Below are 27263 nucleotides of genomic sequence, written 5' to 3'. Positions count from 1 at the left end.
AAGGACTGAAGTGAGGCAGAGTCCTGGTGGAGATTTGTGACCCTGAGGGAAACCTGTGCTGGAGCAGTGACGACTCAGATGGGATACTGGGATCCGTGTGTGTGTGGATCCATACTGCTGTTGAAGATTTTGTGACCCTGAGAAATCTCATGCTGGAGCGAGACGGCCCATGTGAGATATTGGAATCCGTGCGTGTGTGGATTCGTGCTAGACCCATGCCGAGAAGTCTATCAAAGACTGTTCTCCCATGGGGAGGGACCTCCACAGGGAAACAGAGGTTAACTCTTAAACCATTATCCCCTGTAACCCTGTGGAAGAAGATCCATAGTAAGCAAGTGTCCCCTTGCAAGCCTATGGAAGAAAGACCCTTCGGGACCTGAGTAATCTCCAGCCTTCAGTCTTAGCCCAGGAGGAGGGTAAGCCCAGCCCTGGAAGCCAACACAGAACAAGAGGGAGAGAGAAGAAGTTCCAACTGCAATGAAAGTGCTGCTGCTGCTGAAAATCTGTTGCTAGAAAAAGAGAACTAAAACTCCGAAAATACAGAATGAAACTACTTCTTCTCCTTGGACTGGTATAAAAAGAGAAGAAGTATTTCTGTATATATATAACACTTCAACTTAAGTAGAAATTGTTATAAATATAGTTCTTTAATTTTTAATTTATTAGTAATTTTTACTTTACTAGTAATAAATGTTTATACTATTTTTTCCCAAATCCTGTCTCTCTTTTGTCTGCAAAAAACCTTCTCTCAACTAGCAGTAATTGTGTGAAAAGTGGAAAACAAAATTAACTCAAAGCAAAACCACGACACTCCTTTACTGCATTTTTCTTTAAAAAATAAATGAAAACTTTGTATTCCTGCTTGTTGCAGACACATGAAGCATGCTTTTTATCCTCCCCCTTTATCCTGAAAATTCCCCAATGCAAATAATCTCTTTAACAGACTGAGTAGCATCTTTGGGTTTGTACTTGGTAGAGTTTTCAAGGAAGAGATTAAAGGTACCAAAAGTTCTCTCACAAAATCACAGAATCAACTGGATGGGAAAAGATCACTGAGATCGAGTCTAACCTTTGACCTAAGACCACCTTGTCAACTAGACCACAGCACTGAGTGCCACATCCATCCTCTTCTTAAACACCTCCAGAGTTGGTGACTCCACCACCTCCCTGGGCAGCCCGTGCCGACGCCCAATCACTCCCTCTGGAAGAACTTTTTCCTAATGTCCAGCCTAAACCTCCCTGGGACAGCTTAAGTCTGTATCCTCTTGTCCTGTTTCTAGCTGCCTGACTCCCTCAGCCCCCCGTCAGAGAGTTGTAGATCATAGAATCATAGAATCATAGAATAGATTGGGTTGGAAAAGACCTCCAAGATCATCAAGTCCAACCCCTGATCCAACTCCAATTACTATATCATGGCACTAAGGGCTCCCACACTGCCTCTTCTCCGCTCTGCTGGCTTCCCAGCAGACAGCCAGCAGCTTCAAGTCTCCCACAGCAGCAAGGGTTGGCCGGATGCATCTTGGAACATCCCCCAGTTGCTTGCAGAACAATTCATCGCCCTCTTCACCCCAAACGGCTGCTCTGCAACAGACTGCCACCAGGAGCTTGGCCTTCTTGGCCTCCCCCTCATTCTCACCCATCGGCACTGACTGCAACTTCTGCACAGTCCAGACACTCTCTAACCTCCAGAGCCACCCCTCCACCTCTCCTACCTCACCTGTCTCTTCTAGGGAGCACGCACTCGTCCATGGCACCACTCCACACATGCCACTCTTCCCACCCCCTTCCTGCGATGGCAGCCACGGCGCAGCTTTCCTGACGCACGACGCCCTCCAGCTCCTATTCCTGGTCACCCACACTGCGTGCACTGCTCTACATGCACTTCAGCTGGGCTGCTGATTTCACCCCTAACTCTGGCTTACCACCCGTAGGCTCAGCTCCGGAAAGCCTGCTCACATCCCCCTCCCCCTTCAAACCTAGTTTGAAGTCTTCCTTATCAGTCCTGCCAACTCATGGGCTAGAATCCTTTTGCCCTTGCTAGATAGATGAAGCCCATCTGACTCAAGCAGGCCTGGTGCCATCAAAATTGCCCCATGATCAAAATAAAAAAAAAATTCTACTGATGGAACCAGTCCTCAAGCCACTTATTGATACAATGGCTCTTCCTTTCCTCATTCAGCCCTGCTACTGCAGGAACTGAGCAGAACACCGTTTGTACTTTTGTCTTATCAGCCAATCAACCCAGCACCTTGAAGTCCTTTTTAATTAGCCTGATACCCTTTTTATCAGCCTCATGACTGCCAGCCTCGACAAGCCAGCAGCAGTGAGTAACTCCCTGAATTAGTTCAAGGAGTCTCCCTTACCCAGGCTCCAGGGAGGCAGCAGACTTCTCTGTGAGATGAGTGCAGTTCCCCCCATAAGGGAAGTCACCTACTGCAACTACCCTTCTACTGTACTGAACTACTGTAATTTATAATAAATTGGTCTGTTTAATCAGGTTTTTAAGAGCAGGAATTGTGCGGGTTTTTATTACTCAGCATTTAGGAGATTGGATTAGCTCTGTTTTTTTAAGCCGAAAAGCATGTTTCAAATTTGTAAGTTAAAAAAAAGCCTAGCACTTTAGTAGATGATTTCTAGAAAAAACTAGTAATCAGAATGTTTGTATAGAGCTTTAAGAAAATTGCTTATAAAACCAGACACTGTTCATGCAAGTTGTCTGTGTGATTTGTGCAGAACTCTGCAAGCCATATTTGAAGCTTCCTAAGTTGGAAGGTATTTCCAGTAATGACTGAGCAGCTTTAATTAGGCTTAAAATAGATAGCAATGTGAAAATACATGCAATGCAATATGTAACATGGGCCACTATCTCCCTCTGGTAACAGTGATATTACCAAGGAAAATTACCGCCAATTTTTTCCATCTTTTCACAAGTAAATTTACATTTTTATGTTTCATGCATATTGTCATAGAGCCCCTTATGTGTTAACTTTTGTTCGTTTGCTTGTTTATGTGCCTACTTCAAAGACTGAAGAGGTTTTTATATTTTCTTTCCCAAGCACACAATGTTGAACTATTCATTTGCTCAGATACGTGAAAATTTAGATATCGTTGAAGGTGCAGTGCATTATCAGTTTATTGACTGCTCTTGAAACAGTTGCACCATTTCCTCTGGTCTGCATATGTGAACACTTTTTTGGGGGGTTTTTGGGTCTGTAGGAATATCCTTGCATTTATTTAGCGTGATAATTTGCGCAAGTTACATGAGGTTCTAAAAAGAGTGGAAAGGCATCAATAGGGACTCAAAAATCCAATCCTAAATAACCCTAAATGCAACAATCAAGCCTTTCCAGGAGGAAAGGTACGAGGAATGTGGGATCAAAGCAAGATGCTTAAAGCATATTTTGCAATATCAAACCCATTCCAACTTTTTGACAGTGGTTTTGACATCAGGAGAATTTTCAAAAGTGAAATGTATCTTTATGCATCATGTCCAGTTTCACTAGGACTTGATTTCTGGCTCCTGAGCAACCACTCCAGGCATTGAAAAGGAGGGGTTTGTTTTAGCAATGTAATAAGGGTGAAGTCATCAAGATCAGCCTTACAGCAAAAAGATTCGTTTAAGTGATTTAGCTTTGAAAGATTATTGGCATTTTCTGCTCTCTAGAAATTTCAGCTGAGTTTTAAGACCAGCTTTAGAAATTGGTTTGCCGAGTCTTTTGGATCCTTTACAAACCCAAGGTATTGCACCAACCTAGAAATCTCCCAGGCTAAATGCAACATTTGGGTGCCTTTGTGCGGGAAGCAAATAACTTCCAAATTGTGCTGTCTTCTCCCTCCAAAGCACAGATGGATAATCCAGTTGCCAGCACATGAGTAATACAAAATATATAAATCTATTGAATGCAGCAGAATGTGACAACAAATAAAATACAGCTTTCTGGAGAAATGATACTTTATGTTTCTGCATTTCTAACTCACTTGGCCAGTGCATCTCAGATTTCATGATCTATTTTGTGACTCCTGGGGTAGCCTGAAGAGGCATCTGCTGCTGCTGCTGCTTCTCAGTCCATTCCCGCATCCCAGCGTTTTAGTAGTAAACCAATTCTTCTCTGATATGATCCCTTCAGAGGTGTATTTCTCCAAGAATTTCTGTGAGATGTTGGATATAGTGCAAGTAGTTCTCAAGTTCCATTCCTAAAGCCATATTGTATGCTTTCTCATACAGGTAAGTTCACATGTGTCATTTTAATTTGTCACAACTGTGAACTCAGTGGAGCTGTTGAAGTGACCGTATGAAAATGGATCAATACAGATGTGTTTGCAGGAAATACCTTAGACAGCAGGAATTGATGCTTTGAAAGTTGTTGCATCTTGTGCATGTGATGTTAAATGGGCACTCAGGTCTTAACACACATGAAATACTTACTCATGATGACGTTTACTTAAAGCAGTGATTAGAGATTGACGCTCAGTTCTAGAGCTCACGAGTCTTCATGGATTATCTTTTGGCTTGATGCCTAAAATAGTTCTGATTCCAAAATCTGGGGTTCTGATTTAGGATTAGATTTAGGATATCTGTATAAACAATATACAGTAATAAATTCTATTAGATCTTCCTGGAACACTCCAGTTTTAAGTTAAAGAAGCAGGTGTAAAGATGCATCTCCACACTGAAAGAGAGTGATTTCATGGTCAAGTTTCTATTGCAGATAGATTTTTAGAAACGGTTGTTAGATGCATGACTAATCAATATTTTACTAAGCACGTAGTCGATTTTTAAAGAGCTGTTACACTGTTCAAGAAACCAAATGGTTGTTCATAATGGTCTGTTACTCCTGCTTTTGGGTGACGTGTTTACAGCACCCACTGGGATTAAGATCTGCATCAGACTACACAAACCTGGAGTCTTGTGGCTGGCTGTGGTCTCCAGCAGCTTCACAGGGTCAGTGCAAAGAGCCCAAAAGGTTTAAACATGCTCCAAAACCCTGCTATGCACTTGTTTCTCATGCGATTTCCTTTATAGCCTGGTCACATGAGCAGATGAATGGAAGAACCCATGTAACAGGATGGGGGGGGCTCTTACAATTTTTGCGTTTTAATCATTTATTACCTTTTCATAATTCTAGAGTGTAATTAACTTTTTATGATTCTGAAGTAATTATTCATGAGTCTACAAAAAATATGCTGCAATAAGATTAACTTGGAAATAATGATGCAGTTATTACTGGAGGTACTGTCAGATTTCTTACAACTTCAATAGAGTGTAGTTAAAGTATAGCTATGTTTGGCCATATAATGGCCAAATTATCTCTGTCTTTTCCTTTTCCCAGCTAGTAAGTGCTGCATGTCTATCCCCAAAACCAATAATCTATTGTTCATCATGACTTCTGGAGTTTAGATTTTGCATACCTGGAAGGAGTTCTAATAATAATACTAACACTACAACAATACTTGTTACATACTTTATTAAAACACAGAACTTTAGTGTGTGGTTATTATGTGCAATGTTATTGAGTTAATACCACTTTTATTTAGTTTAAAGCATATGCAGCAGACTACTTGATTTCTCAAGACTCATTGTGAGTTTTGTGTGCTTCATGGAGAGAATGTGAGGCTTCAAAGTAGTTTGTGATGCTTTTTGACAGTGGAACTATTGATTGAATTTCTACTCGATTTATTGTCATTATTGATTAAATACTGCATTTTTAATAAAATTGTAGCCAAAAAAAATGTGTACGTGTACATCATAAATGCACTCTAGTTTCCTATTAGTGCTTAACCAATATAAGATTCCAGTTATACTGTAGTGAATTAACTTTTCAAATAGATTGGATAGCAGATTGCACTTTTATTAGTTTTATAGTTGTGCTAATATTTGACTTGGAGCTGCCTAGATCAGTAGTCATCAGGGATCTTTATGATCTTATTTAAACCAGCCAAAGCAAAAATCAGTTCAGCTCTATTACAATGGTGGGCAACCTACTGAAACTCTCAAATTGATGAATCTGTGGGAACAGAGTGCTTTATACAGTGGTGGTAGTTTCATGTTAATAAATACCACCATTGGTTTATCATGCTGACTTTCAGGCTTTTCCATTCTTATTGAACATGTCTTTCTGTAGAAAGAAGTAAAGCAGTTTGGGACTTGGAAAAAACTCACACTAGATGTGATTTGAACAAGAAAGGCATCCAAGGTCAACCAAGAGAGCAAGAAACACAAGTATGTACTCCTTCGAGTTAAAAAGAATGATTTAGATGAGAAAAGTTGTCTGAAGGTCTTTAGGCATAGCACGGCTCAGAGCAGCAGCAGCTGGATGAAGTTCCTCTGGGCCTTGTCCAGTTTAATTTTCCTGTTACCTTGCCAGGCAATTTGCTTGGATTTTCAGTATCCTCATAGGAAAACACTTGTCCTATTATTCTTCCTAGTAAAGTGTTTTAACTGGATGTGAAGAATCTAGGCCTGGTGGCAGCAAAAAAAGAAAGCATGCAACAAAAAACTGGATGGGTAGCAGAAGGCAGTAAAGGAATGAATCACGTAAAAAAATCCTCCTGACTTTTAGAGCTGTGTGCAGTTGGAGAAGACCAGTCTTGTCTGCCGAGCCTCTTTTCTTGCAATAACTTCACCTATGTATTTGTATGCCCAGTGTGAGAATGTGTGTTGATTACCAACAGTCAGCTTGTAGATTTCCTTGTCCACGTTCCACATTGTATAACCCAATGTTAGACAAAGCTTCCTGTTCAAGTCTTGGCACCTCAGTCTCTTTTGTAAACTAAAGATCTATATTACTGTGCTGCATTTTCCTAATATATATATCCCAAAGTAATTGTCATTGGACTAATTTCCATACTGTCCACTACTTTGCTTCTTACAAAAGCCGCATGAGCATCTTCATGCCTCTTGCTGCTGTGCCTTGGTTTATTAAGACTCTGAAGGAGATGAAACTGCCCTTTATGTGTGTGAAGACTTGCTAAACTAGAATCATGCAAAACATCAGTAAAGTTAAACCCAGGTTCAGACATGATTGTTCTTTCACTATATCCAAACCTTGTCATGACAAATAGCCATAACAATTAGCATTGAGTATTTATACTTGTTTTGACAGGGCTACCATTGAAGAGAGAATGGTATCTTTAAGTAAAAGGGATAAAAGTGAGCACCAGAACCTAGGGGCTTTTATGAATGTTTTCAAACCTCAGGTTTTCTCTTCTCCCTTACCCTGCATTCAAAATTATGTAGCAAAATGATTACAATGTTCTGAAAAACAAGTTGGTAAGCATTAATTTTTTAATATGACTGCCTGCCAGTGGTAAAGAGTTGTATTGGCTCAGACACATGACTTGCATGCAGCAGAGGAGACTCAAAGTGGTAATTGTTTTTTTAAAAGCTTCCTGTTCAGTTGGGAAAATGTTGGAGGCAAATAAAATGGATTTCATAATGCATTATACATATTAATAAGACTGAAGTAAAATGTCTTTGATAATTTTTGGTTTGATTTAAAACATTGTCTATATTTGATTTTTTGATCAGTCTGAGAGTCCTGCAATGTTGGTATCAACAGATAGCTTCTTTTGGCAGTAAGTGCTCCATTTATCAATGTCTAAAGACTGCAAACCTGCACTACTGTATTAAATAACATCAGTCTTGAAGTACAGGCAAGTTTTATGAATCCTAATGAATGCTGTTCTATGAATGACAAAGATTCAGAGCTCCAATAAGCTCCAAGGCTGTCAACTCAGATGGAAAGCCTTTATACCTGGAAGAAATAGGCAACAGAACAAGCACCTAAGAATGTGATAAGGTCAGTGTTGTTAGAGTGAGGATAAATTTGATTTTCCATCTTCTCCACATGGATTTGGAATAGTAAGTTCTGCACTGCCTCGATACCAAGGGACTTGGTGACTGGACACAGTAGTGCAAAATCAAGTGCTGTGTTTCTACATGCAGGCACTGTAAGGGAAAGGCAGGACAACAGGGATCCCCTCTGTCTTTCTAGGTGCACTGAGGGGATGTGGTAGCTGCCAGACCTGCATCACAGGTATCCTGTACTGCTTTCCCTGGGGTATTTTTCACTTGTCTACTGTCTATATGTGAAAATCAAATGGACAGCGAGACTGTTCCTGTGCCTATGCTGACCATTGCCTCATGACCTTCTCAGCACTTCTCTTAATGCTGATTACACTGTGATTTGTTCATGTAGTGCCACTGGAGATCCTTCTGTCGAATGACATCGCAGTGCTTCACAGCTGTTAAGAGAATACTGAGCTGATTTAGCAGAGAGAAAAGAGCTGCAGTGTCCCCAGTGCAAGCAACCCTTGCACTCAGGAGGATGACATCTTTCACCAGCAGAACGTAAGGCAATTGTGAGCCAGACCAAAAGCCTGTCTTGGCAGCAGGGCTCTGAACGTCAAGCAATAGGAGATAGCTAGAGAAGGATATAAAACAGGACTGTTGTGTGCTGACTGTCTCTGACATGGTGTTGGTACATCCCTTGGTTGGAGAGAGTGTCACTCTTTTTACTAGTTTGTTAGAGATTATTCTTCCAGGTGGTTTTTTATAGTTGCTTTTTGAGCAATGGTAATTTGCTGGCATCCATAATTCCTGTGTCAGGGAGTTTTACAGTTTACCTGTGCCATCTCTATTTTTGTTTATATCAACCAATAGCTTCATGTAAAAGCTCCTGCACTTGAGAAGACTGCAGGCTTTCTCTGTCAGACACAGCTGATGGCACGGTTTCTCTGCTTTGCTTTGATACTTCCCTGATCTTCTGGGAACTACTTCTGGGATGGTCAGAGGAGCCTTAGAAGTCCTTGGTGGAACGTTAGGGTGCCAGTGAGGACAGCTAGATGCGCCCATGGCTGCTTGCTGCAGCATCTAGCCAGCTCTGCCATCTGCTCCTGATCAAAGGGGGCTCTGTGCTTGCAAATCTTAAGTCTTGAACAAGGAGGGTCAAGTGAAACACTGGTTGCCCAGAGAAGCTTTGGATGTCCCATCCCTGGAAGTGTTCAAGGCCAGGTTGGATGGGGCTTTGAGCAGCCTAGTCTAGTGGAAGGTGAAAGGAACAACCTTGTCTATTCTCTGCCATGGGCAGGGACACCCAAAGGGTCTTTAAGGGTCCTTCCAACCCAAACCTTTCCGTGATTTTATAATAAGCACTCTTCCATAATCTCAGTAAGTCCTTTCCCAGAGCACAGCTCTGAGAGGTGGCTGTTTATGCAGCAGTTGGAGTGGAAAGGAATCTCTTGCTGCTCACACAAACACGTTGTGTGTGCTGTCCTCACACACAACACTGATGTGTCACAGAGTCTGATCCCTGTCAACTACTGGAACAGTTTTCCCTGTAACAGTGGAGACCTTGACTGGCACATGGACCTGCTGAAGGTGGTTATGGCTTTACAGGTTTTGTACTGCAGAGGCACCTAAGGCCCCTTGCTGTGGCTGGGGCAATCGGGGGATCACCAAGTGTGTGATCTGTGGGAGCAGGTCAGCAGACTTAACAGCATCAGAGATGACAAGAAAGAGATCAACTAGGTCCTCTCTGAGACCCTGCAGCTTCCAAACCCTGAGCCTTCAACTGCAGCGGGGGAACAGGCAGAATGTCTGCCTACCAGGTTACAAAGGGAAAACTCTGGTGATGGTGGCTTCTGGCCTTGAGGAGAAGGCCTCTGCTCCACATGCAGATCTACACTATGAAATAGTTTCAGAGCTGAGGCAACTCCCTGGATGAGAGTTCTGTACAGTGAAGTACTTGAGCCAGGTGAACCTGAACCATGTGGCAAGAGAAAATGGTCAGTAGCAGTGCTGGGAAACTTACTACTTGTGAGGAATGAAGGCCTCCATCAGTGCTTTCCTTGATACTACTAGTGAAGAGGAGGAAGGCCTGAAGAGGACTGGATGGATCCCGTGGCTCAAGAGTTGTTTGCCCAGCTGGTATCAGGAGCATTGCTTGGCTTCTGTGACACCCTGAGGTCTATGAGCCTTAGTCAGCAAGTAAAAGCTGTTAGCTACCTAGTACTGACCAACTCCTGAACCTCTGATACTAATCATCGTTTTCTCACTTCTGCAGAAAAGGGCAGTTTTCTTAGGCAGCAGGAGAAATCCCTGCCTGTTGGCAGGTCCGCCTGTCGCAGCCTATTCCCAACACAAAGGGTTAAAAAAGGCAGCTTATCTTTATAGCTGGTTTCTTGGCAGGCATTGCAGGTTGTACCATTAACAGGTTTTCTTTGTCTAGTTTAATGGCAGGTGTTCTTTGTCCAGAAATTGGCAGTGTGTTTATTGGGTTCAGCATTTCATCTTGAGACCAGCTTTCACGGCTGCTTAGTTTGGGCATCATTCAAGGCCAGCGTTGCACATTCTGGCTTTGATGATACCCAAGGCCAGGGATGAAAGCATGATCACACTCTTGGAAGTGCCTGCAAGCTAATGTGCATACTATGGAAAGGAAATGAGAGGAATTTGGAGATCTGAATGCATTTGAAGGACTATGATTTCCTATGATGTGGTAGAGTAGCTCACAGGACTGGAGTGCTGCAATGGATAGACAGGCATTTTCAGGAAGGGCAAGTTGGAACAACAGCAAGGGGGGGTTGCAGCACCTGCAGGTCAGAGGTCATCATCTCCTCTGGTCAGTGCTGGTGAAATACCCTGGAGAGCTGTGCTGGGCTCTCCCAGCACAAGGAACTGGGGTACCCTCTTCCTTGTGGTACCCAAGGAAAGGATGAGAGGCAGCAGGCGCAAACTTCAACAGGAAAGCGGATTTAACAGAATGAAAAAGTGTCTTCCTTTAAGAGTTATGAAACACCAGAGGTTGTGGAGTCTTTGTCCTTGAAGATATTAAAAGCCCAACTAAACGTGGACTTGGACAGCCTGCTCCCACTGACCTTGCTTTGAACCAGGGGCTGGACCAGGTGATCTCCAGAGGTGTATCTGACACAAGCAGTTTGGTGACAGCCTGGTACCTTTTCCAGAGCTGGTTCTAGGTGGTAGCTCCATTCAACTGTTTCCTTGCTTGCCATGTCTCCTTAATGCGGACATAACTGCTGTGGCACATGAGTTATAAGGAGAGCTGTATTTTAGTTTTACAGATGAGGAAACAAAGGCACAGAGTGACTTGTCTACAGTTATTCCTTTGGATAAGGTCAGGATCTGCATATCTGCATTTGAATGCTTTTATCCTGACTTTTGCTTCAGTCTGAAGATGTGTCTTGTCTCAGATTTATCTGAGAAAACCCAGTTGCATGTCAGTAGCTGCTAGTTGAATACTCACCTGTTTTACTGTTTGTAAGTCTTTTCTTTCTTTCATGGCCTTGAACTATCAACAGAATTTTTCATAGATAAAGAAAAACAGTTTCTTCTTAAAACTAAACTTTTATCAAGTTATAGCTCCATTGCACCAGCACAACATTTTAAAATATATTTTAGTAATAAATAATTGCAGTCATCTGTAAAGCTGCTGGCTCTAAAACACAATTACTCAGCCTTTCCTTTTCTTCTTTTCTTCTTTTCCTCAGCAGGTACCAGAATAGGGATATTGAAGAATTAGTCATGTAAAAATATGATAAAGTGTTTTGATGCATGTGGGAAAAAGAGGGGGGTTATACTGATGCTTAAAATACATCAGTCTCATGTCACTGTAGGAAGGAGAGGGAGAATATTAGAGAGTCTTCTACAAGAAATAGGTAAATAATAATAAAAGAAGAACTTGGCAGCAGGGCAAAGAATTGAAAATTGTAATTTGCTGTAACTGACGAAACTATCAGAGTGTCATTTATAAAGGAAAGGAACAGTCCAGACACACATGAGTAAGCACTGCCTGAACGGACAGAAAAGATCTGAATGCCTGTCAGAGTCCTCCTAACAGAACAGTCGTTGGAGCACAGCAAAAGAGAGAGAAAATGTGTTCCTTCTTGGCAGTGCCTGGGTAGCTGGTGGAGGGAGAGACCCTGCTGCAGAAAGACAGTTGTGACAAATGGTCCCACCACAGCCTCTTGTCTGTGCAAACACATTTACTGCTGGGAAATTACTTGCCTGTTTCTAACCCCAAGCACCTGCCCATGAAACGTCCATAATTATTGAAGCTTTCAGAGAAAAGGCTGGCAGTTAACACCTTTCAGAGTCGATGGAAAGGGGACCATGTGTTTCAAAGGCAGCAGAAAGGGGCTCAAGAATGTAATGTCTAGGGGTTTGGCTTCCCTGAGGCTATATGTTTCCTCTATGATTTTATGGGTTGAGAAATACTGTATAACAACAGTTCTGTCGAAGATAGAAGTTTCTGACTAAAAAAAAATACTGCTATTCTTCAAAACCTCATAGCTCTCCAACTTGCAGTTTACCTATAAAGCTCACTGAAATATAAATCTAGGTTATGTACTGATTTGCTTTGGAATAAGGCTTTCTTTGTATTCACTTTTGCATTGCCCAGAGTGACATCTTTCCAGAACCTGACAGGATTGGTTTCTGATTGAGAATCTCTCCTAACAGGAAGATTGATGAGCAGAGCAAAAAAGATAAAAGTACTGGCAAAAATATCTGAGAAGGAAGCAGATTTGGCAAGTACCTTCAGTGTGAGAAAGGTGAGAGCATTGACTCTCTGAGGAGCTGCTCTTCCTAACCATGCACACTCTATGAATTTATTATAAAGTTTCCCTCCCTGGAGAGATGTTTCCCCGAGCTTGCAAGGCAGGGATGATGGGAAGTGGAAAACAGCTTCCCCTTCTTTCTGCCAGATATGATTCCAGCAGATTTTAGATCTGTCATCCTCATGGACAGGTTTTTTACGGCTTCTTTAGTTTTCCTGTAACAGTAATGTGTGGATGAGTCAATGGCTTTTGAATTCCATTTCATGCCAGCTGGCAAAATGGTATCCCCTTTCAAGGAGCAATCTGGGAATGATCTTCAGGATAAGAAAATGTGCACAGAGTACAAGAATAAACAACTACTCATTCTGAGGGGAGTATGTACTACTGTACCGCTGTAGCATCACTTGGCATTTGTCTGCAAGTCAGGGAGGGCAAAAGTCCCGTCTTAACATCTTTTTTACCTTGTACCTTCCTTGAATATATTGGTAGAAATGCCACCCAATCCATGATTAACATTTAAGTTTGCAGTCTGGAAACAAGGACACGGAAAGCAAGGATTGTATTTTGGTTTGATTTTCACTTTCTGCAGATATTTGTTCCTTTTGTATTTTGTTTTATCCTAGTTCTCATTTTCATTTGATTCTTTCACTATCACTCCATTCAAGCTTCAGAAAGAAGCTTACTTTTCTACCTAGAAGGACACATTAGAAATCAAAATATACCTCTGCCTCTCTCTCTGTGAACAGCCTAGCTTAAATACCACGTGGAGATACCAGAGAACAATCATGAAAAGCATACTGAAGATGTTGTGCCAGAATCCCGTGTCTTGTCAGGATCTGTTGCTTTTTGTTATTTGGGGAATGGATTGTCCTGACAGCTTCTATGTAAGTGAAAATGGTTGTTAGATTAAAATGCCTTTAGAGTTTATGATGGATTTAACAGCTTTTACAAGCCATTTGTACAGTGAAACGTATTCTCCGGATTGTATGGCAACTTGAAAGCTGTTTTAGCCAAGGGCAGATTTTCAACTGTCCAGAGCAGTTCCTGTGCTGGGCACTTCTGGAAGACAGACTTGTGCAAATAAAATGCGTGTGTGTGCCAGTTTAATGGATGATTTATACGGAATCACTGTGGTACTTCAAAGCTAAATAAGGTGTAATTTTGTGATTTTGGTTACTGAAACTAAGCACATAATGGATTATGACAAGATTTTTCATTATTTCAAGTGGACTGGATGACTCATGTCAGCATAGTTCAGGTTAAGAACTGCTCTCAGAAAGAATCAAACTCAAAACAGCCTTTTACAGAAGAACACATCTTGTTTCAAGTTAGAAGGACAAATTCAACACCATGTTCTCTTTAAACTACTTGGAGTTGCTCTGTGTTTTAAAAGGGTTTTATTATTTTGCTATACTGCAGTATTTAAGTATTCCATCAAGTTTCATGCATTCAGGTATTTCTGGGGCTGCAGAAAAAAAAAAAAAAAGAGAGAGAGAGAGAAAAAAGATGTCATTGGTTTCTTTTAGTTTAATATCAGAATAGTCGAAATATATCTGTGCTCCTGCACTGTTACTTAGAAAAAGAATCATTCTGAACAGATCCCATTTTAATGCAGACTTTTTTGTTAAGAAAATTACTTACTCTGTGCCATAATTTGTTGATCATTTTAAGGTGTTATGTTCTGGAAACAGCAGTTTCCTGGCTGTGTACCATTTGGAACGGATTTCAGCATGCCATTTGCTGAAAAGCCTCATGGAACCTGCTGAAGGGATGACAAATAGGCTATGCTTAGGGCTTGAAGGTTTTAATAATATTTGGTAATAGTAATAACATTTTTCAGGTACAAAAATAGAATCTAAAAAATCTGATACATTCCCCCTCTTAATTCTCTTCTCCCCCTTGTATAAATCTGTCCCTGACATTTATCAGGAAGGCTTTCAGACCCCATGTTTTTAGAGTCTTAAGAAAAATTATAGTTTTCAGTTTTTGTTAAGAGAAGAGTCTTTGTTAAGAGAAGAGATTTTCACACACAGATTAGCCAACAATTTCATAGGAAGTTCACAATGCCGTCATTTCTACAGCTGTTTGAGGAACACATTTCATTTTACTATTGCATAACTAGTTTTTGCCATAACAAAGGCAGTGATCTGTATGTACCTGAGGAAGACACGTTACATGAAATACAGGATGTATTTATGAGAGACAGAAAAAGTGAGGGACATACCATGATGTCCCAGATACAGAAGGCAAATTAGGGATTCTGGCTCTGAAAGCAAGACTCAAGTAATTTTAGAGAGTAGTTTGCTACTGTAGCAGGTAAACAGCTTACTGATCACCATCTTTCAAGTGGGTATCATGCAAATGTTGCTTTAAGTCCCAGTGTTACTGTATATTTAAAACTTTCCTTAATTTTCCTTAAGAATTCCCTTCCTGCAATCAAGTGATGCTGTGATAATCTCAACTTTAGTTTAAAAACAAAGAATTTCTAGCTTTTTATTGTGGTGAAAGAAAATGTATGAATGTAATTCCTGACAGAATTTAAAATTTTTGTCTTTTTACACTACACGTATAGACAGACTGGGGATTGTTGTAAATGCTACAGATTTTAATACAGGAAGGTGAGATCAGGTTCAGTAACCTCTATGCTATTAGTGAACAAAGTGAGATCACAGGGTGCCAGGACTGAGAATCAACCCTGAGTAAAAGACCAATGTACTGAATATCTCTTCCTTTTTAGCTCTGACCCCTTCAGTCACCAGCTCACTGCTGTATTGGCTTTCTGACAGAGAACCTTTGTGAACTGTCTTCAATAAGGTTTAGGGGGAAAAGAAAAAAAAAATTCTCTCTGTTGTTTGTTAGCTTAGGAAAACTAACACAAGATAAAATCCTACTGACATGAACTCCTGGGTTCATTCTTTGTAAGTGATAATTTGCATTATCAGTGTGGTTGCTTCTACTTCAGAGTCAGTGGAGAATGAAATGGGGCTCTGAGGGTAAAATGGTGCTATTTAAAATTGCCTCCTGGGAACTCCTCTCTTCTTCAGGTCAGCAGCTACTGTCAGAGTGCAACCATAGGGAAGTTGGGTCCATGATCTGCTGTCAGGGAGCAAGTGACGCTTGTGAACAAATACTCACCAAGAGGGATGAACCCATCTATTCTTCCTACTCATGATAATCCCATTTGCAATTGCTGGCTGCACATTTACTGGTCTTAAAATCATCCTCTCCTGTTTTAAACTACAAAAGCTAGGGACAAAGACTTCTTTTAAAAGTCAGGATGAAGCCCACAGTAGATTATTAAACAAATTGTTACCAACACCAGAGGACTTGAAATTCCAGCTCTACTTTAAAAAATGAGATGATCTTGTGAAAAATAATAGGAGAAACCCCAAATATATTAGAAACATAAAACATTACATACGCTGCATGGTTGTTTGGTGGTTTGGCATTTGGAACGTAGTGTCGCATTAATGCCCCCTGCTGATAAGCCTTCAAAAATCTACTTTGAATTAAGCTCAGTGTTTAATAGGCCTCTTTCTTCAAAATAAATGTAAAAAAAACATAGCATCTATCTCATCATAACAGGATTTTTCTTATATAGATCACATTTCTTTTAAGTCTGCTACATAACAACATCTATGCTGTCACAAAAACAGTAATAAATATGTCTCATATTAACCCTTTCTACTCTTGGTTTAGTAAAAGGGACGAAGTGATGTAGCATGACTGAGTAGAAACTAAATCTTAAAGGAGAGAAGGAATCTTTTTATAATGACTTCATAAGGAAAGAAAATTATTATAATGAAGTATAGCTTGCCAAAGCAGAGAAATTCCAAAAGGGTGAGCAGATATTCAGGGTTATACTAGAGGGAACTGAGTCACAGAATCAATGAGGTTGGAAAAGCCCTCTAAGACCATTGAGTGCAGCCATTAATTCAGCACTGCTAAGTCCGCCACTAGCCCATGTCTCTAACCCACGTTCCTAAATGATAAACCTTTTCACTGCATTTATTATCTATTTTCTAGTTAAATAAAAGATTTAATTAGTATTGATTTTTGTAGAGTTACTTGGGTTTATATTTTTCCTCTCTCTCCAACTAATGGGAGAAATGCTTTTCGTTTGCTATTGGTGATTCAAAATACACTACTGTGTGTTTTTTCCAGTTTCCATCACCTGTGCTGTTGCCTCTTTCCTTTGTCCATTTATCTTCCCGCCTCTCTGAAAGTTTCTGTAGCAGTGGCTGACCACCTGAAGCTTGTAGGATACCTGTCCCATTTTTAATAGACTTGAAGTTAATGGGCCCTTTCCTCACTAGTGGAATGGTCACAGATCACAAGTGAGAAAAGGGGAGGTGCGGGGAGGGGGGGGCAGAAAACAATAGGGCAGAATTGTTCATCCACTGTTTGGTCAGCAGCAGACATGCAGTCTTTGGACATTAGGAGCATGAGATTCCAAATTCTTCCACAGACAGTTCTGCTGTAGCAGACAATAAGCAGCCCAGGATTTTCATCACCACAAAGAGTAAATATAAGAATAAGGATACGTAGGATAGAGGAGGAGGCCAAACTGCTATAGATGACAATTGCCTTTCTTAATTGATAAAGTTGGTGCCATATTTCATAGAACAATAGAATCACAGAATGGTTTTGGTTAAAAGGGAGACCTTAAAGATCATCATATTGCAACCCCCTGCCATAGGCAGGAACACCTTCCTCAAGGCCAAGTTTCTCAGAGCGCCATCCAACCTGGCTTTCAGTGGATCTAGGAGAATTTATCAACTCTCTGAGGTTGTATCTATGAGGGCAGAACCTTGTGACACATTGATCTGATATGGCACCTCTTCACCTCTCAAGCCTACTCAGCATTCAGGACTGATGTCAGAGGAATCACCCTAAAGATCAGAACATGTTTGTCAGCATGAACATCCTTGACAGCAGTCTGAGAGGGGAAGGTAGCCAAGGAGTTAGTGAGTTTGTTCATGACTTGTCGTTATTGTTCCCTTGGAAAGGTGTGGGGTGTTTTCCAAGTCCTTATTCCCCCTGGGACAGCACACGTTTCCATCTACTGTTGCAGTGTGTGTAAGAGTTGACCTTGCCAGTCACCTGCCCAGGAGTACCATGGGGTGAATGTGACTGTGGACTTCCTCCCATCTTCTTATAGATCCAGAAAGCATTGATGGAGGAGACAGAAAAAAGAGTCATTACAATCAAATCTATCTGTAATGAAAATCCAAAAAACCAGCAGAGGTCATATGCAGCTTAGATTTTTTCTTTTTTTCTTTTTTTTTTCTTTGTTGTTGTTGTTGTTGATATGGAGAATTCTTGACTTTGAAAAGACATGCTGGGAGAAAAATGTCTTTTTAATGAATAGAAGTAGCAGAGGTTTATAGCTTGTAATTTACCCCTGTAACTGGAGTTGGGAAACCCACCAGCTCCGTATCAGTCTCCTGGCAAACACTGCTTCCAACAAACAAAACCCACTGTCTCTAATTATTCTTAACTTACTGGGGTATCTGAGCAACTACAAAGATATATTGTCTCTGATGCTTTGGACATGGTTTGTTTTTACACACAGACCTTGGCTACATAAAAACTATTACAGTTAGGATGTACAGCTTATGGTGTGGAGTAGTTGTCCTTTCTCCCTTCAAGCTGACAGTTTCAGCCTCTGATCAATCCATGGGTCACAGTTAATCTGTTAAAGAAAGTAGACTTAAATTTATTATGTGAAAAACAGTCATGAAGTGTAAAGGTCTACAAATGAAAAGGTTGAAATTTTTTTTTTTTAAACTGAGAAAGCTAGAGAAGTGTGTAGAGGGTACTGAATTACATCTGATAATCAAGGGGCCTCATACTGTTACTTCTTTTATTTTCCATGTATGAAAAAGTTGTACTGGTTACGGCATTTTTATGCTCTTATGTCTGTTGCCATTTAGGGAATTGTACTGCTTTAACTGCACAGTCAGAACTGGAGAAATCTGTATTCTTTATATGCATGAGCTCTTAGGTCATTAAGTTTCTGTGGTGTAGCACCTTGCCATTCTTCAAGGACCATTACATAAATAAGTCACTGAAAGAGTTTTTAACCAGATGTCAGTATCTTTAGAGGTCATGCTGCTCTCACAAAACATCTTGTCCTGAAATAAGTGTTTTAGGGGAAGATATGAAGTCCTTTTTGTTTGTCTGAGTGTTCTCTTCCACCTTATGAACTCTACCTAATTCAAACTTAATTACTAAAATGGTGAAATAAGGCAATAGGGTTTTGAAATGGACTTGTAAAAAGCTCTGCAGAGGCTGCTTTGATTTCTACATAGCTCTAGCTTCAAAAGCCTATGTGTATTAATAAACCCTCTCTTGTCTCCCATCTGCTTCCCAGCTTGTGCCACCATGCTGACTGGACTTAAAAACTCCTGTAACAAAGCCATGTCCTGTAGCCTGCTACTGTAAGACCAGACCATGATTTCTGTGTGCCACAGTTGCATAAGAAAACTGGTTTCAGAATCAGATTGCAAAATCAGTTATATAAGGTGAAGGAGAGAAGACAGTTTGAGGAGTGGCACTTCAGAAAAATTACTGGATTTCGTATTTAATCTCACACTGTAAAATAAATGGTTATTCAGCATAATGAAACCATTCACTTGGGCTTGTTTTACTATCAAGTGGCATTCCAATATAGGTTGTTTTTCTTCTCGATCTCCAAGTGAAGTGTTTGTTCATTGCACAGTATAATGTGTAGTGAACAGTCCTTTGTCTCTTTTTTTTGTTATTGTTTTTTCGCATTATTTTCATAAAACGTAGATTACTTGCTGCATCTAGTTTCTTGGCAACATAAAAGATTGTGCAGTCAGCCAGATCCTTATAACAACATGAATTCAGTGCAGTCACGGGTTTTAAGAGCCTGTGTTGTCCGATACACTTCTCTTTCTGCAGATCTGGGTATGCTAAAGACGAGTGAAGGTGAAACCTTTTAAGTCATGTCATTTGTGATAAAATGGCACAGAACAGATTCTTAACAAAGTGCTGTACGTGACCAAGTCTTTTGTTGATCCCTGAAGAGTTCATTCTGCTAATTCACATTAAAAGCTAATGAAATTTTAGCTGCTACCACATCTGGATTAGGTGGGCTTCTAATTAATGGCAGTCACCATCTTCTTTGTTATTTATGAGGACAGGCTTGTCTGAGGGGGTGTTTAACATTTCCTCACCACCTGACCACTCCATATCATGAAAATGTAGACCATTCTTAAGCAGCTGTAGTAGGTCTTTCAGCATAGACAATTTCAGGGGTCCTGAAAAATTCCCCAGAGACATACTGTAAAAAAGCTTGTCAAAGTAATTAAGTCAAATTATACAAATCCAGTATTCTCTAGGTGTCTGCAGTTCTTTGCCAGTATCTGCACCCATACCTGGGCAAAACAGACTGGGATGCACAGTTAAATATTTCAGATATTAGAGAGCAAAGACGCACCTTAACAATTCCTTCCGGCAGTAACTTATGAGTTACTCCAGGACACACATATGCTATGACTATTGGATACCCCAGTGTGTCTGTTCCAAGAGTTGTGCTCTCATCACCTCAGAGAAGCACGGCAGAATTTTCCAGGTTTTGCATAAAAATGTGTCACTAGCATTTATTCGTGCAAGGGGGGTAGAAATATGATTAAAATTAGTGGAAAATGTGAGCCAACTCTTACACCATGTATGCCAAGAGTTGAAAACACTTGTGCAAGTTTTTGGAGTTCTGCTCTTGAAATTGTGGCAGTTTTAGTTAATTAACTGAAACCACTGAAGTTTGCTGGAAGCAAAGTGAGCAAGGGTATTAATAGGTATCTCTTTAACTATCTGCATGTCAATACTGGTTTGGCTTCTTTCAGGAGGAATAAAAGTGTATTTTATGTTGTCATTTGTGTGTAAGAATACAATTGATAATTGAACATAATTGATAATTTTTCAATTATCAGTCATAAGCATTGAAGACATTTTAAGATCTATTATGAATAGTGTGTGGGAAGGCTGATAAGCTGAAAGAATTTACCTATTTTTGTATAAGTAGCAGCAGTACTTGGGTGGTTTCAAATTTGTTTGAAAGTTCATATAGACTTTCCAGTATGATTTATATGAGTTACAAAACACAACAAAAGGAGATCTTTGCAGTGGCTGTGTGCCTGTCTTATGGGACACCTCGAGATTTTATGGCTGGTGGGTACACAAGAAATTTTTTACAGCCTCTTCTCCCTCTGTTTCTTGCTCCTCTGTTAACAACTGAGGAGTCTTCAGTGTAAGCTGATAAAAAAATTCTGCCTACTACCTCATCTTCCCTCTTCTAACATCTCTGTCTTTTACAGCTTTATGCCCCTTTCCCAAATGGAGTTGGCCTCTTGCTTTCTTGCTTACAAAACAGGGGCCTCTTTCCTATGAGTAAGAGTATTTTATATACATATATATATATATATATATATATATATATATAAGACCTCCCAATTGTCAAGGAAACTGGGAATTGCTTTGCTGTGAATTATGAGAGTTCATACAGTCTGGGACTTCAGTCCTACTATCTGGTACTATAATAATTTTGATTTTGGATGTCAATGGTCTCTGCATTATGCTGGCAGAGTATTTGGGTGAAGGGGAGGATTTCTGGATATTTAGCAGTACTCCAGGGTTAGTAGGGCTGAACTGCACTGCTCACTGGAAAGATTTGCTTTTTTTAGTCTCGGAACAAAATGTTATGTTAAAACCTGATTAGCTCTGCACCAAACAATTACCCATTGCCCAAAGAAGATTGCAAAACTTGCTTCCTATTTCTTGGACAATGAAGAAGGTGATTTTTTGACTGCAGAGAACTCCCACAACTTAAAAGAGGAGCAAAAGTGTGCAGTGACAGGAAGGTCTGCAAGGACAGAAACAGTGTGGGCCTGTAGAGCAGGGCAGAATTTGGTGGTGTGTGGAGGGACAGGTGTTAATGTGCTACATAATTAATCCGTTGAAATAGCTGACTTTGAGGGAAAAAAACCAGTTGCTTAAGTCCAGGTTTAAATTCATGCATGAGTTTTTAAATGGGGCTGAATCAGATACACAGTGAGTTTTCTTTATACTATCGTGAATGAGCTTCTGCACAACTGGGACCTAAGGATGTATATCATTGAGCTTTTTCATGTGCAGATTATTGACTAATCCAAAACAATCTGGTCCAGAAGAAAAGTATATCTTGGCTCTGCCACAGGCTCTACTGTGACCTAAGGGCAGTCATTTTATCTCCTCAGCTTTTGTCCCCTCTCTGTAAAATGGTGATAAGAGCATTTTCTTATCTTACAGTGGAGTAGTGGTGATAAATATTGAGGATTATGACATAGTTAAATGCTGTGGTAATAGAGGCCATTAAGCACCTTAAACACTTCTATTCATTGGCTGCTCTTCTAAAGTGAATTATTGAGCATTTTTTATTTTTCCCCAGTAAACTTAAGGAAATGAGTTTATAAGGTTTAATAAATAAAGCTTGTAAAATGTCAGCATTAAAATGTGTTGTGTTTTCTGAATTATGTAACTGGATGTTTTGTATCTTTCTCTTAAGTCAGCCTAACCGCTCTTCTCTCTGCTCCCTTCAATGGATGTAAGCCTGAAAATAGGAAGAAAAGGCAAAGTTGCCATCTGCTATTAATAGACCATGGCTACAAAATTCAGGGATTTCTGCATTTGTAATTTTGGGTCCTAGTTTTATAAATTGAAAAACGTGAGGGGACTGAAATTGATAAGGCATCTGTGACCAGTAGATTGAAATGAGTTTTGGGGAATTTTTAGGGTACCTGTTGAGGGAAATTAAGCACATTTGTGCTTGTATATAAAGAAAAAAAGTAATGAAAAATGCATTGAGTATAGTCCTACTGCCATAATTCTACAAGGAGTCTGCAAAGATGCATTAGGATGTACATATCCTTTGTGTACATTTGCAGTAGCACCCATCCCAAGAGCAGCTGCCTGGGTCACTTCTGCCTGGCTGTGGGTCCATCCCCATCCTGTCTCTGTTGCACAGAAGTGGCCACTGAGCTTCAGTCCTGGAGCATTCAAATTCCAAGATGTCTGCAAGGCAAGACTGCAGCTGTTCCTTATCTCAGCACTCAAATGTTAATCTGGGCATGTCAGCCAGTGATAATGTCATTGCCTTCCTCTGATGTTAATTAATAAAACTGAGTTGCCCAAAGTTGATCAGGAAAACCGCAGCTGCACAAGGAGTTAAATTCAGGTCTAAATTAAGTTTCGGAGTCCTTAGTTATAGGGCTGTGTTTGTTTATAGAGAATCTCCTGGACTCATCCAGGGTGCTGTAAGGGTCTCTGGGGAATACACAAATAACAACATCTTGCTTTATGTTTGCTAAAAAAAAAAATTATTTTGTGGAGATATAAGGTCTTGAAAATAATATGGCTACAAAATAAGATTATTCATTTTAAAGGTAAAAAATGGGAGAGGATGTGGAATCTCTGAACCAGGGCTTCATTGTGACCTTCTTAAGTCTGTTTTACAAGTGGCTAAGGGAGGTTGGGAAGACTGCATCCTTGGAGATGTTCAAAAGCCATCTGGGCAGCCAACTGAAGGTGTCTCCGCTTGAGCAGAGGAGCGTGGTCTAACTGACCTCCAGAGATCCCTCCCAACCTCAACCACTCTGTGATTCTGTGATCCTCTACTTTCATCTGTGACTTCTCTCATTTTGTGGGACTTTTTCTAATTTTAATCCAACTCTCATTCAAATATACAATGGGTTTAATGGCTGGCTGTGTGTCAGAACATGTGTGCAAGTTCAAAGGAATGCAAAGATAGCTTCAAGTTTATATTTGCACTGGAACTGCCAAAATTAATTTTCAAAAGTCTTGCAATAATCTCACAGCATACAATTTTGATGCAGAAATCCTGGAGACAAAATACCAAAACCAGGCCACTTTGGCATTGGTTATTTCACTTTGTTCATTGTTTTCTGTGATGTTGCAAGATAACTTGTATATGTAACAATGCCTGTAATAGTGGCAGAAGGCACTAGTGTTCATAAAGAGGATTCTGAATCAAATCCTATGTTTGTCATAATTTATAATCATAAATTCATAGAATGGTTTGGTTTGGAGGGAACCTTTAGGGCCATCTAGTCTATCGCCCCCTGCAATGAGAAGGAACACACCTTCCAATAGACCAGGCTGCTCAAAGCCCTATCCAGCCTAGACTTGAACACTTGCAGGAATGAATTGTCCATCACCTCCCTGGGCAACCTGTGCCAGTGTTTTACCACCCTCACTGTAAAATATATCATCCTTATATCTGATCTGAATCGATCCTCCTTTATTTTAGAACCATTACCTCTAAAAAAACAGTTATAAATCAATATTGCTGTTTCTGTCATTGATGAGGACTCTGATGTGAGATTTACTTTTCAGTCTGGCAGAGAGGGAGCAAGAATTAGTAAATCTGCTTACTTTCATGAGGTGAGGGCAGTGACAACTTTGGTGAGATTGTTCTGAGATATGTTGTTGAAACAGTCCTGGAAGCTGCTGCAGACACTGACATGCACAGTAATTGTGGATATACACCAAAAAAGTGGATAGCTAAGGTTCCAACCAACCCATTTAGCCAGCAATAAACTGTGAAAACAGAGACCAGAATGGCTCCCTGCAGTTTATATCTAAAAATGGAATTTCAGACTCAAGCCAGTTTTTTCAAAAGGAGTTGTGCTGGAATGGGGAAGCCAGGCAATGTACAGGAGCCCCCACAGGTTGGTTGGAGGGTCAGGACTTCTGAGTACACTTAAAGCTTTACTCATAAGAAGCAGCTCTAAGAAAGGGTGAGTGGCAGAAGGCAAGCTTTCTACTGGGACACAGAGGGCTCTTCTGGATTAGCACAAGGTGCACGTTCCCCAGCATGGGTTTGCACCTGCAGGAGGGAAGCATTTTTGCCTTGGCTTCCTTTTTCTGTTGTAATAATCCTTTCCCACTGTGCACAGGTTTTAGCTGTCATTGCTGCTGGTTCCTGCCCCTCGTCCTGGCGCTGCCATCGATCGTTGCTGCTGTTGACACTCATATGCCCTCTGATGAAGTGGCTGTCACAGCCCCCGTCCCTCTGCATGGACCTGCTCCTATCTGAGACGTTCATTAGTGTCGTTTGTCAAAAAGGTTTATGTAACAGATGTTGCAAGCGAAGGCACAGAAGCACACACACACACTCACACCCCATTATGGCAGTGGCTGTCAGAGTGACGGTGAAAGGAGGATGGTCCACACGACTGGAATAGCTCAGAGGCACAGCTGCATCTATTCAAAAAGCAACTAATGCCTCTCTGTGATTATGCTTTATTTTCAGCTTGTCATCATGGCTGGGACTGTTCTGCTCGCCTACTACTTTGAGTACACCGACACTTTTCAGGTGCATATCCAAGGTTTCTTCTGTCAGGATGGCAATTTGATGAAACCCTACCCTGGGACAGAAGATGAGAGCTTCATTTCACCTCTTGTGCTGTACTGTGTGCTGGCTTCCACTCCGACAGCTATTGTGAGTATAAGGAATTATTTGAATTCTCCATGAACCTCTTCATAAATAATAGCAATAATCCTGTGATATCTTTGTCCCCTGTCCTCTCTATTCAGCGGTAATTAATTCACACTTAGCCAGATCTCTGTTTTGCCTCAGCCTAATATGATCTTCATCAGTTATCTCCAGAAGTAATTATTCTGAGCTAATCACAATGCAGGATTGAGGGGTAGAGCTTGTTAATCCTCGTACAATAGCTTGCTCACTTCACTGATTAGTTGTGAATTGCCAGGGCTCCAGAGAGGTTCTAATGCAAAGGTTATGTATTACTGGAAATAAGAAAACAGGATAAAGCTGAAGAAACACAGGTCAGACATGCAGTATATCCAGGATTATTTCCTGCTATATTAAAAAGACTGTTGAAGGGCTTTAAAAGGCTTGGATGATCAGAAAGATGCTAAATACATGAATGCTATTTCCTTTTTATTTATAATATCTTTATTTTTGGCACTCACATCCACTGAACCTTTTTTTTAGCTGGTTTTCTTTACTATCCAACCAGTAAGCTGCAATATAGCTGTTCTGTGCAGATGAAAATACTCAATTAGCTGAGTACATACAATTCCAAAGAGACTATTGCAATTACTTGTTAGCAGAACTTTGGCCCTCTTCTATTTTCTGTGCAGAAGGTTACAAATTTCACCAATTTTTTTTTTGCTGCATTTGTAATTACAGTGATAAATTCCTATCGGATTCTGTCTTTATGGACTTTGTTATATTTCTTTCCTTTTATTTCTTTCCTTTTAGTATTTCTTCCTGGTATTAATTTTGCTTTTTATCCCTTTCAAAAGTTGATTGAAGGTGTACATGGCATATGTGCTTGTGAATGGTGAGTGCCTCACCACAGTCCATTTCAAGTTTTGTTCTGTAGTAATTTTAGCGCATGAAACAGTATTCTTGTAACGTAGTGTGGTAAGAAGTGTGAAAGGGATCTGCAGAAGAGCCTATAGTTTTCGGTACAGGACACTTTCTGAAAGCAAGTAGAAATTTTGAAATGGATTACCTCAAGAGTTTATGAAAATCCCCATTTTTTACTTCGATTTTACTTTGAGCTTCAGTGATAAATGATTTGCAAATGAAAAAAGTAACTACATTTCTCCAACTCCCCCATAAACATAGTGCCATTTTTTAGGGACTTAGCTTTCACAGGCATTTTCTGTAAGGGTAGATGGTGTGCCACTACTACACCTTCATTCTGTAGCAATGATATTAGTTTGTCCCTTGATTAACTGATTAACTGGCATGGGGTAATGAGTGTAGTTCTTTATTTGGATCTTCTGTTTAAACCCTTTCTCTGGCAAAGTTTCCTACCAATCCTTCAGGTTTTGCTCCACTGGATAAACATTTTCTTTCTTTTTAGTGACCCAAGAAGTTTTTTCTAATTACTCTTCTTTATGAAAAGCTGAGTTGGAGTCTTGACTTGGCAGTACTAGTTTAACAGTTGGACTTGATGATCCTGAAGACCTTTTCCAACCTAAACAGTTCTATGATTCTATCAAGAGTGCTGGTTTTGTAGTTTCCATAGGCCGTGTTAAACACAAAGAATGTTGTGAATATCAAATAGAGGTTTTGGGTGCTGAAGAGACCTTCAGCTGAGTGCTGTGTGGAGCTGGACTGTGTGAACTGTTTCATACAATGCAAACTGCAGAAACGCTATCCTGGATCCATAAGTGTAGTCATCACCCTGGATGTCTGGATCCAGTGCTGGGTATAGGCTGGTGAGCTCTGCTTCTTGGGTTGTGCTGTGCTGTTGCACTGGTACACTGCTTCAGCTAGAGAGGACACGGTCAGGGTCAGCACAGAGCTCTTGGCACTGTGCTTCGTAGTGATCTCTGCATACAACCTCAAGGAGACAGCAGATCAAACTTTCCTGGAGAAACATTTTTTATTTCCATTTTTAATGTAATATGTATTGATACATTATTCAATCAATTTTTTTTGCATTATTTGTATAATTGTATTGTATTATTAATACATAGTGTAATTGTTTAATGTCTTATTACTTTTGGGCTACTCTTCAACCAGAGCATATGTCAGAGGGATGTTTTTCTGTCCTCCTGACTGGTACTCATGACAATGTTTTTATAGAAGTAACTTCACTTTTTTTTCATTCCCATTTTTT

General features: G+C 40.3%; 1 protein-coding gene across 2 annotated transcripts in view; it reads left to right on the top strand.

The window, feature by feature from the left end:
* The window catches only part of PLPPR1 (phospholipid phosphatase related 1), a 120662-nt gene that overhangs the window by 63791 nt on the left and 29608 nt on the right, over positions 1-27263 (top strand). For both annotated transcript variants that reach the window (XM_027878009.1, XM_027878008.1), the window contains exon 3: positions 24914-25102. In XM_027878009.1, coding sequence (XP_027733810.1) covers positions 24914-25102 — 189 coding nt within the window. The remainder of the gene's footprint in view (positions 1-24913; positions 25103-27263) is intronic.

Source organism: Empidonax traillii, unplaced genomic scaffold (assembly GCF_003031625.1).
Source record: "Empidonax traillii isolate 1590-97213 ecotype Southwest subspecies unplaced genomic scaffold, ASM303162v1 scaffold37:size1818073, whole genome shotgun sequence".
Classification (NCBI taxonomy): domain Eukaryota; kingdom Metazoa; phylum Chordata; class Aves; order Passeriformes; family Tyrannidae; genus Empidonax; species Empidonax traillii.
This window is presented reverse-complemented; position numbering and strand designations above follow the sequence as displayed.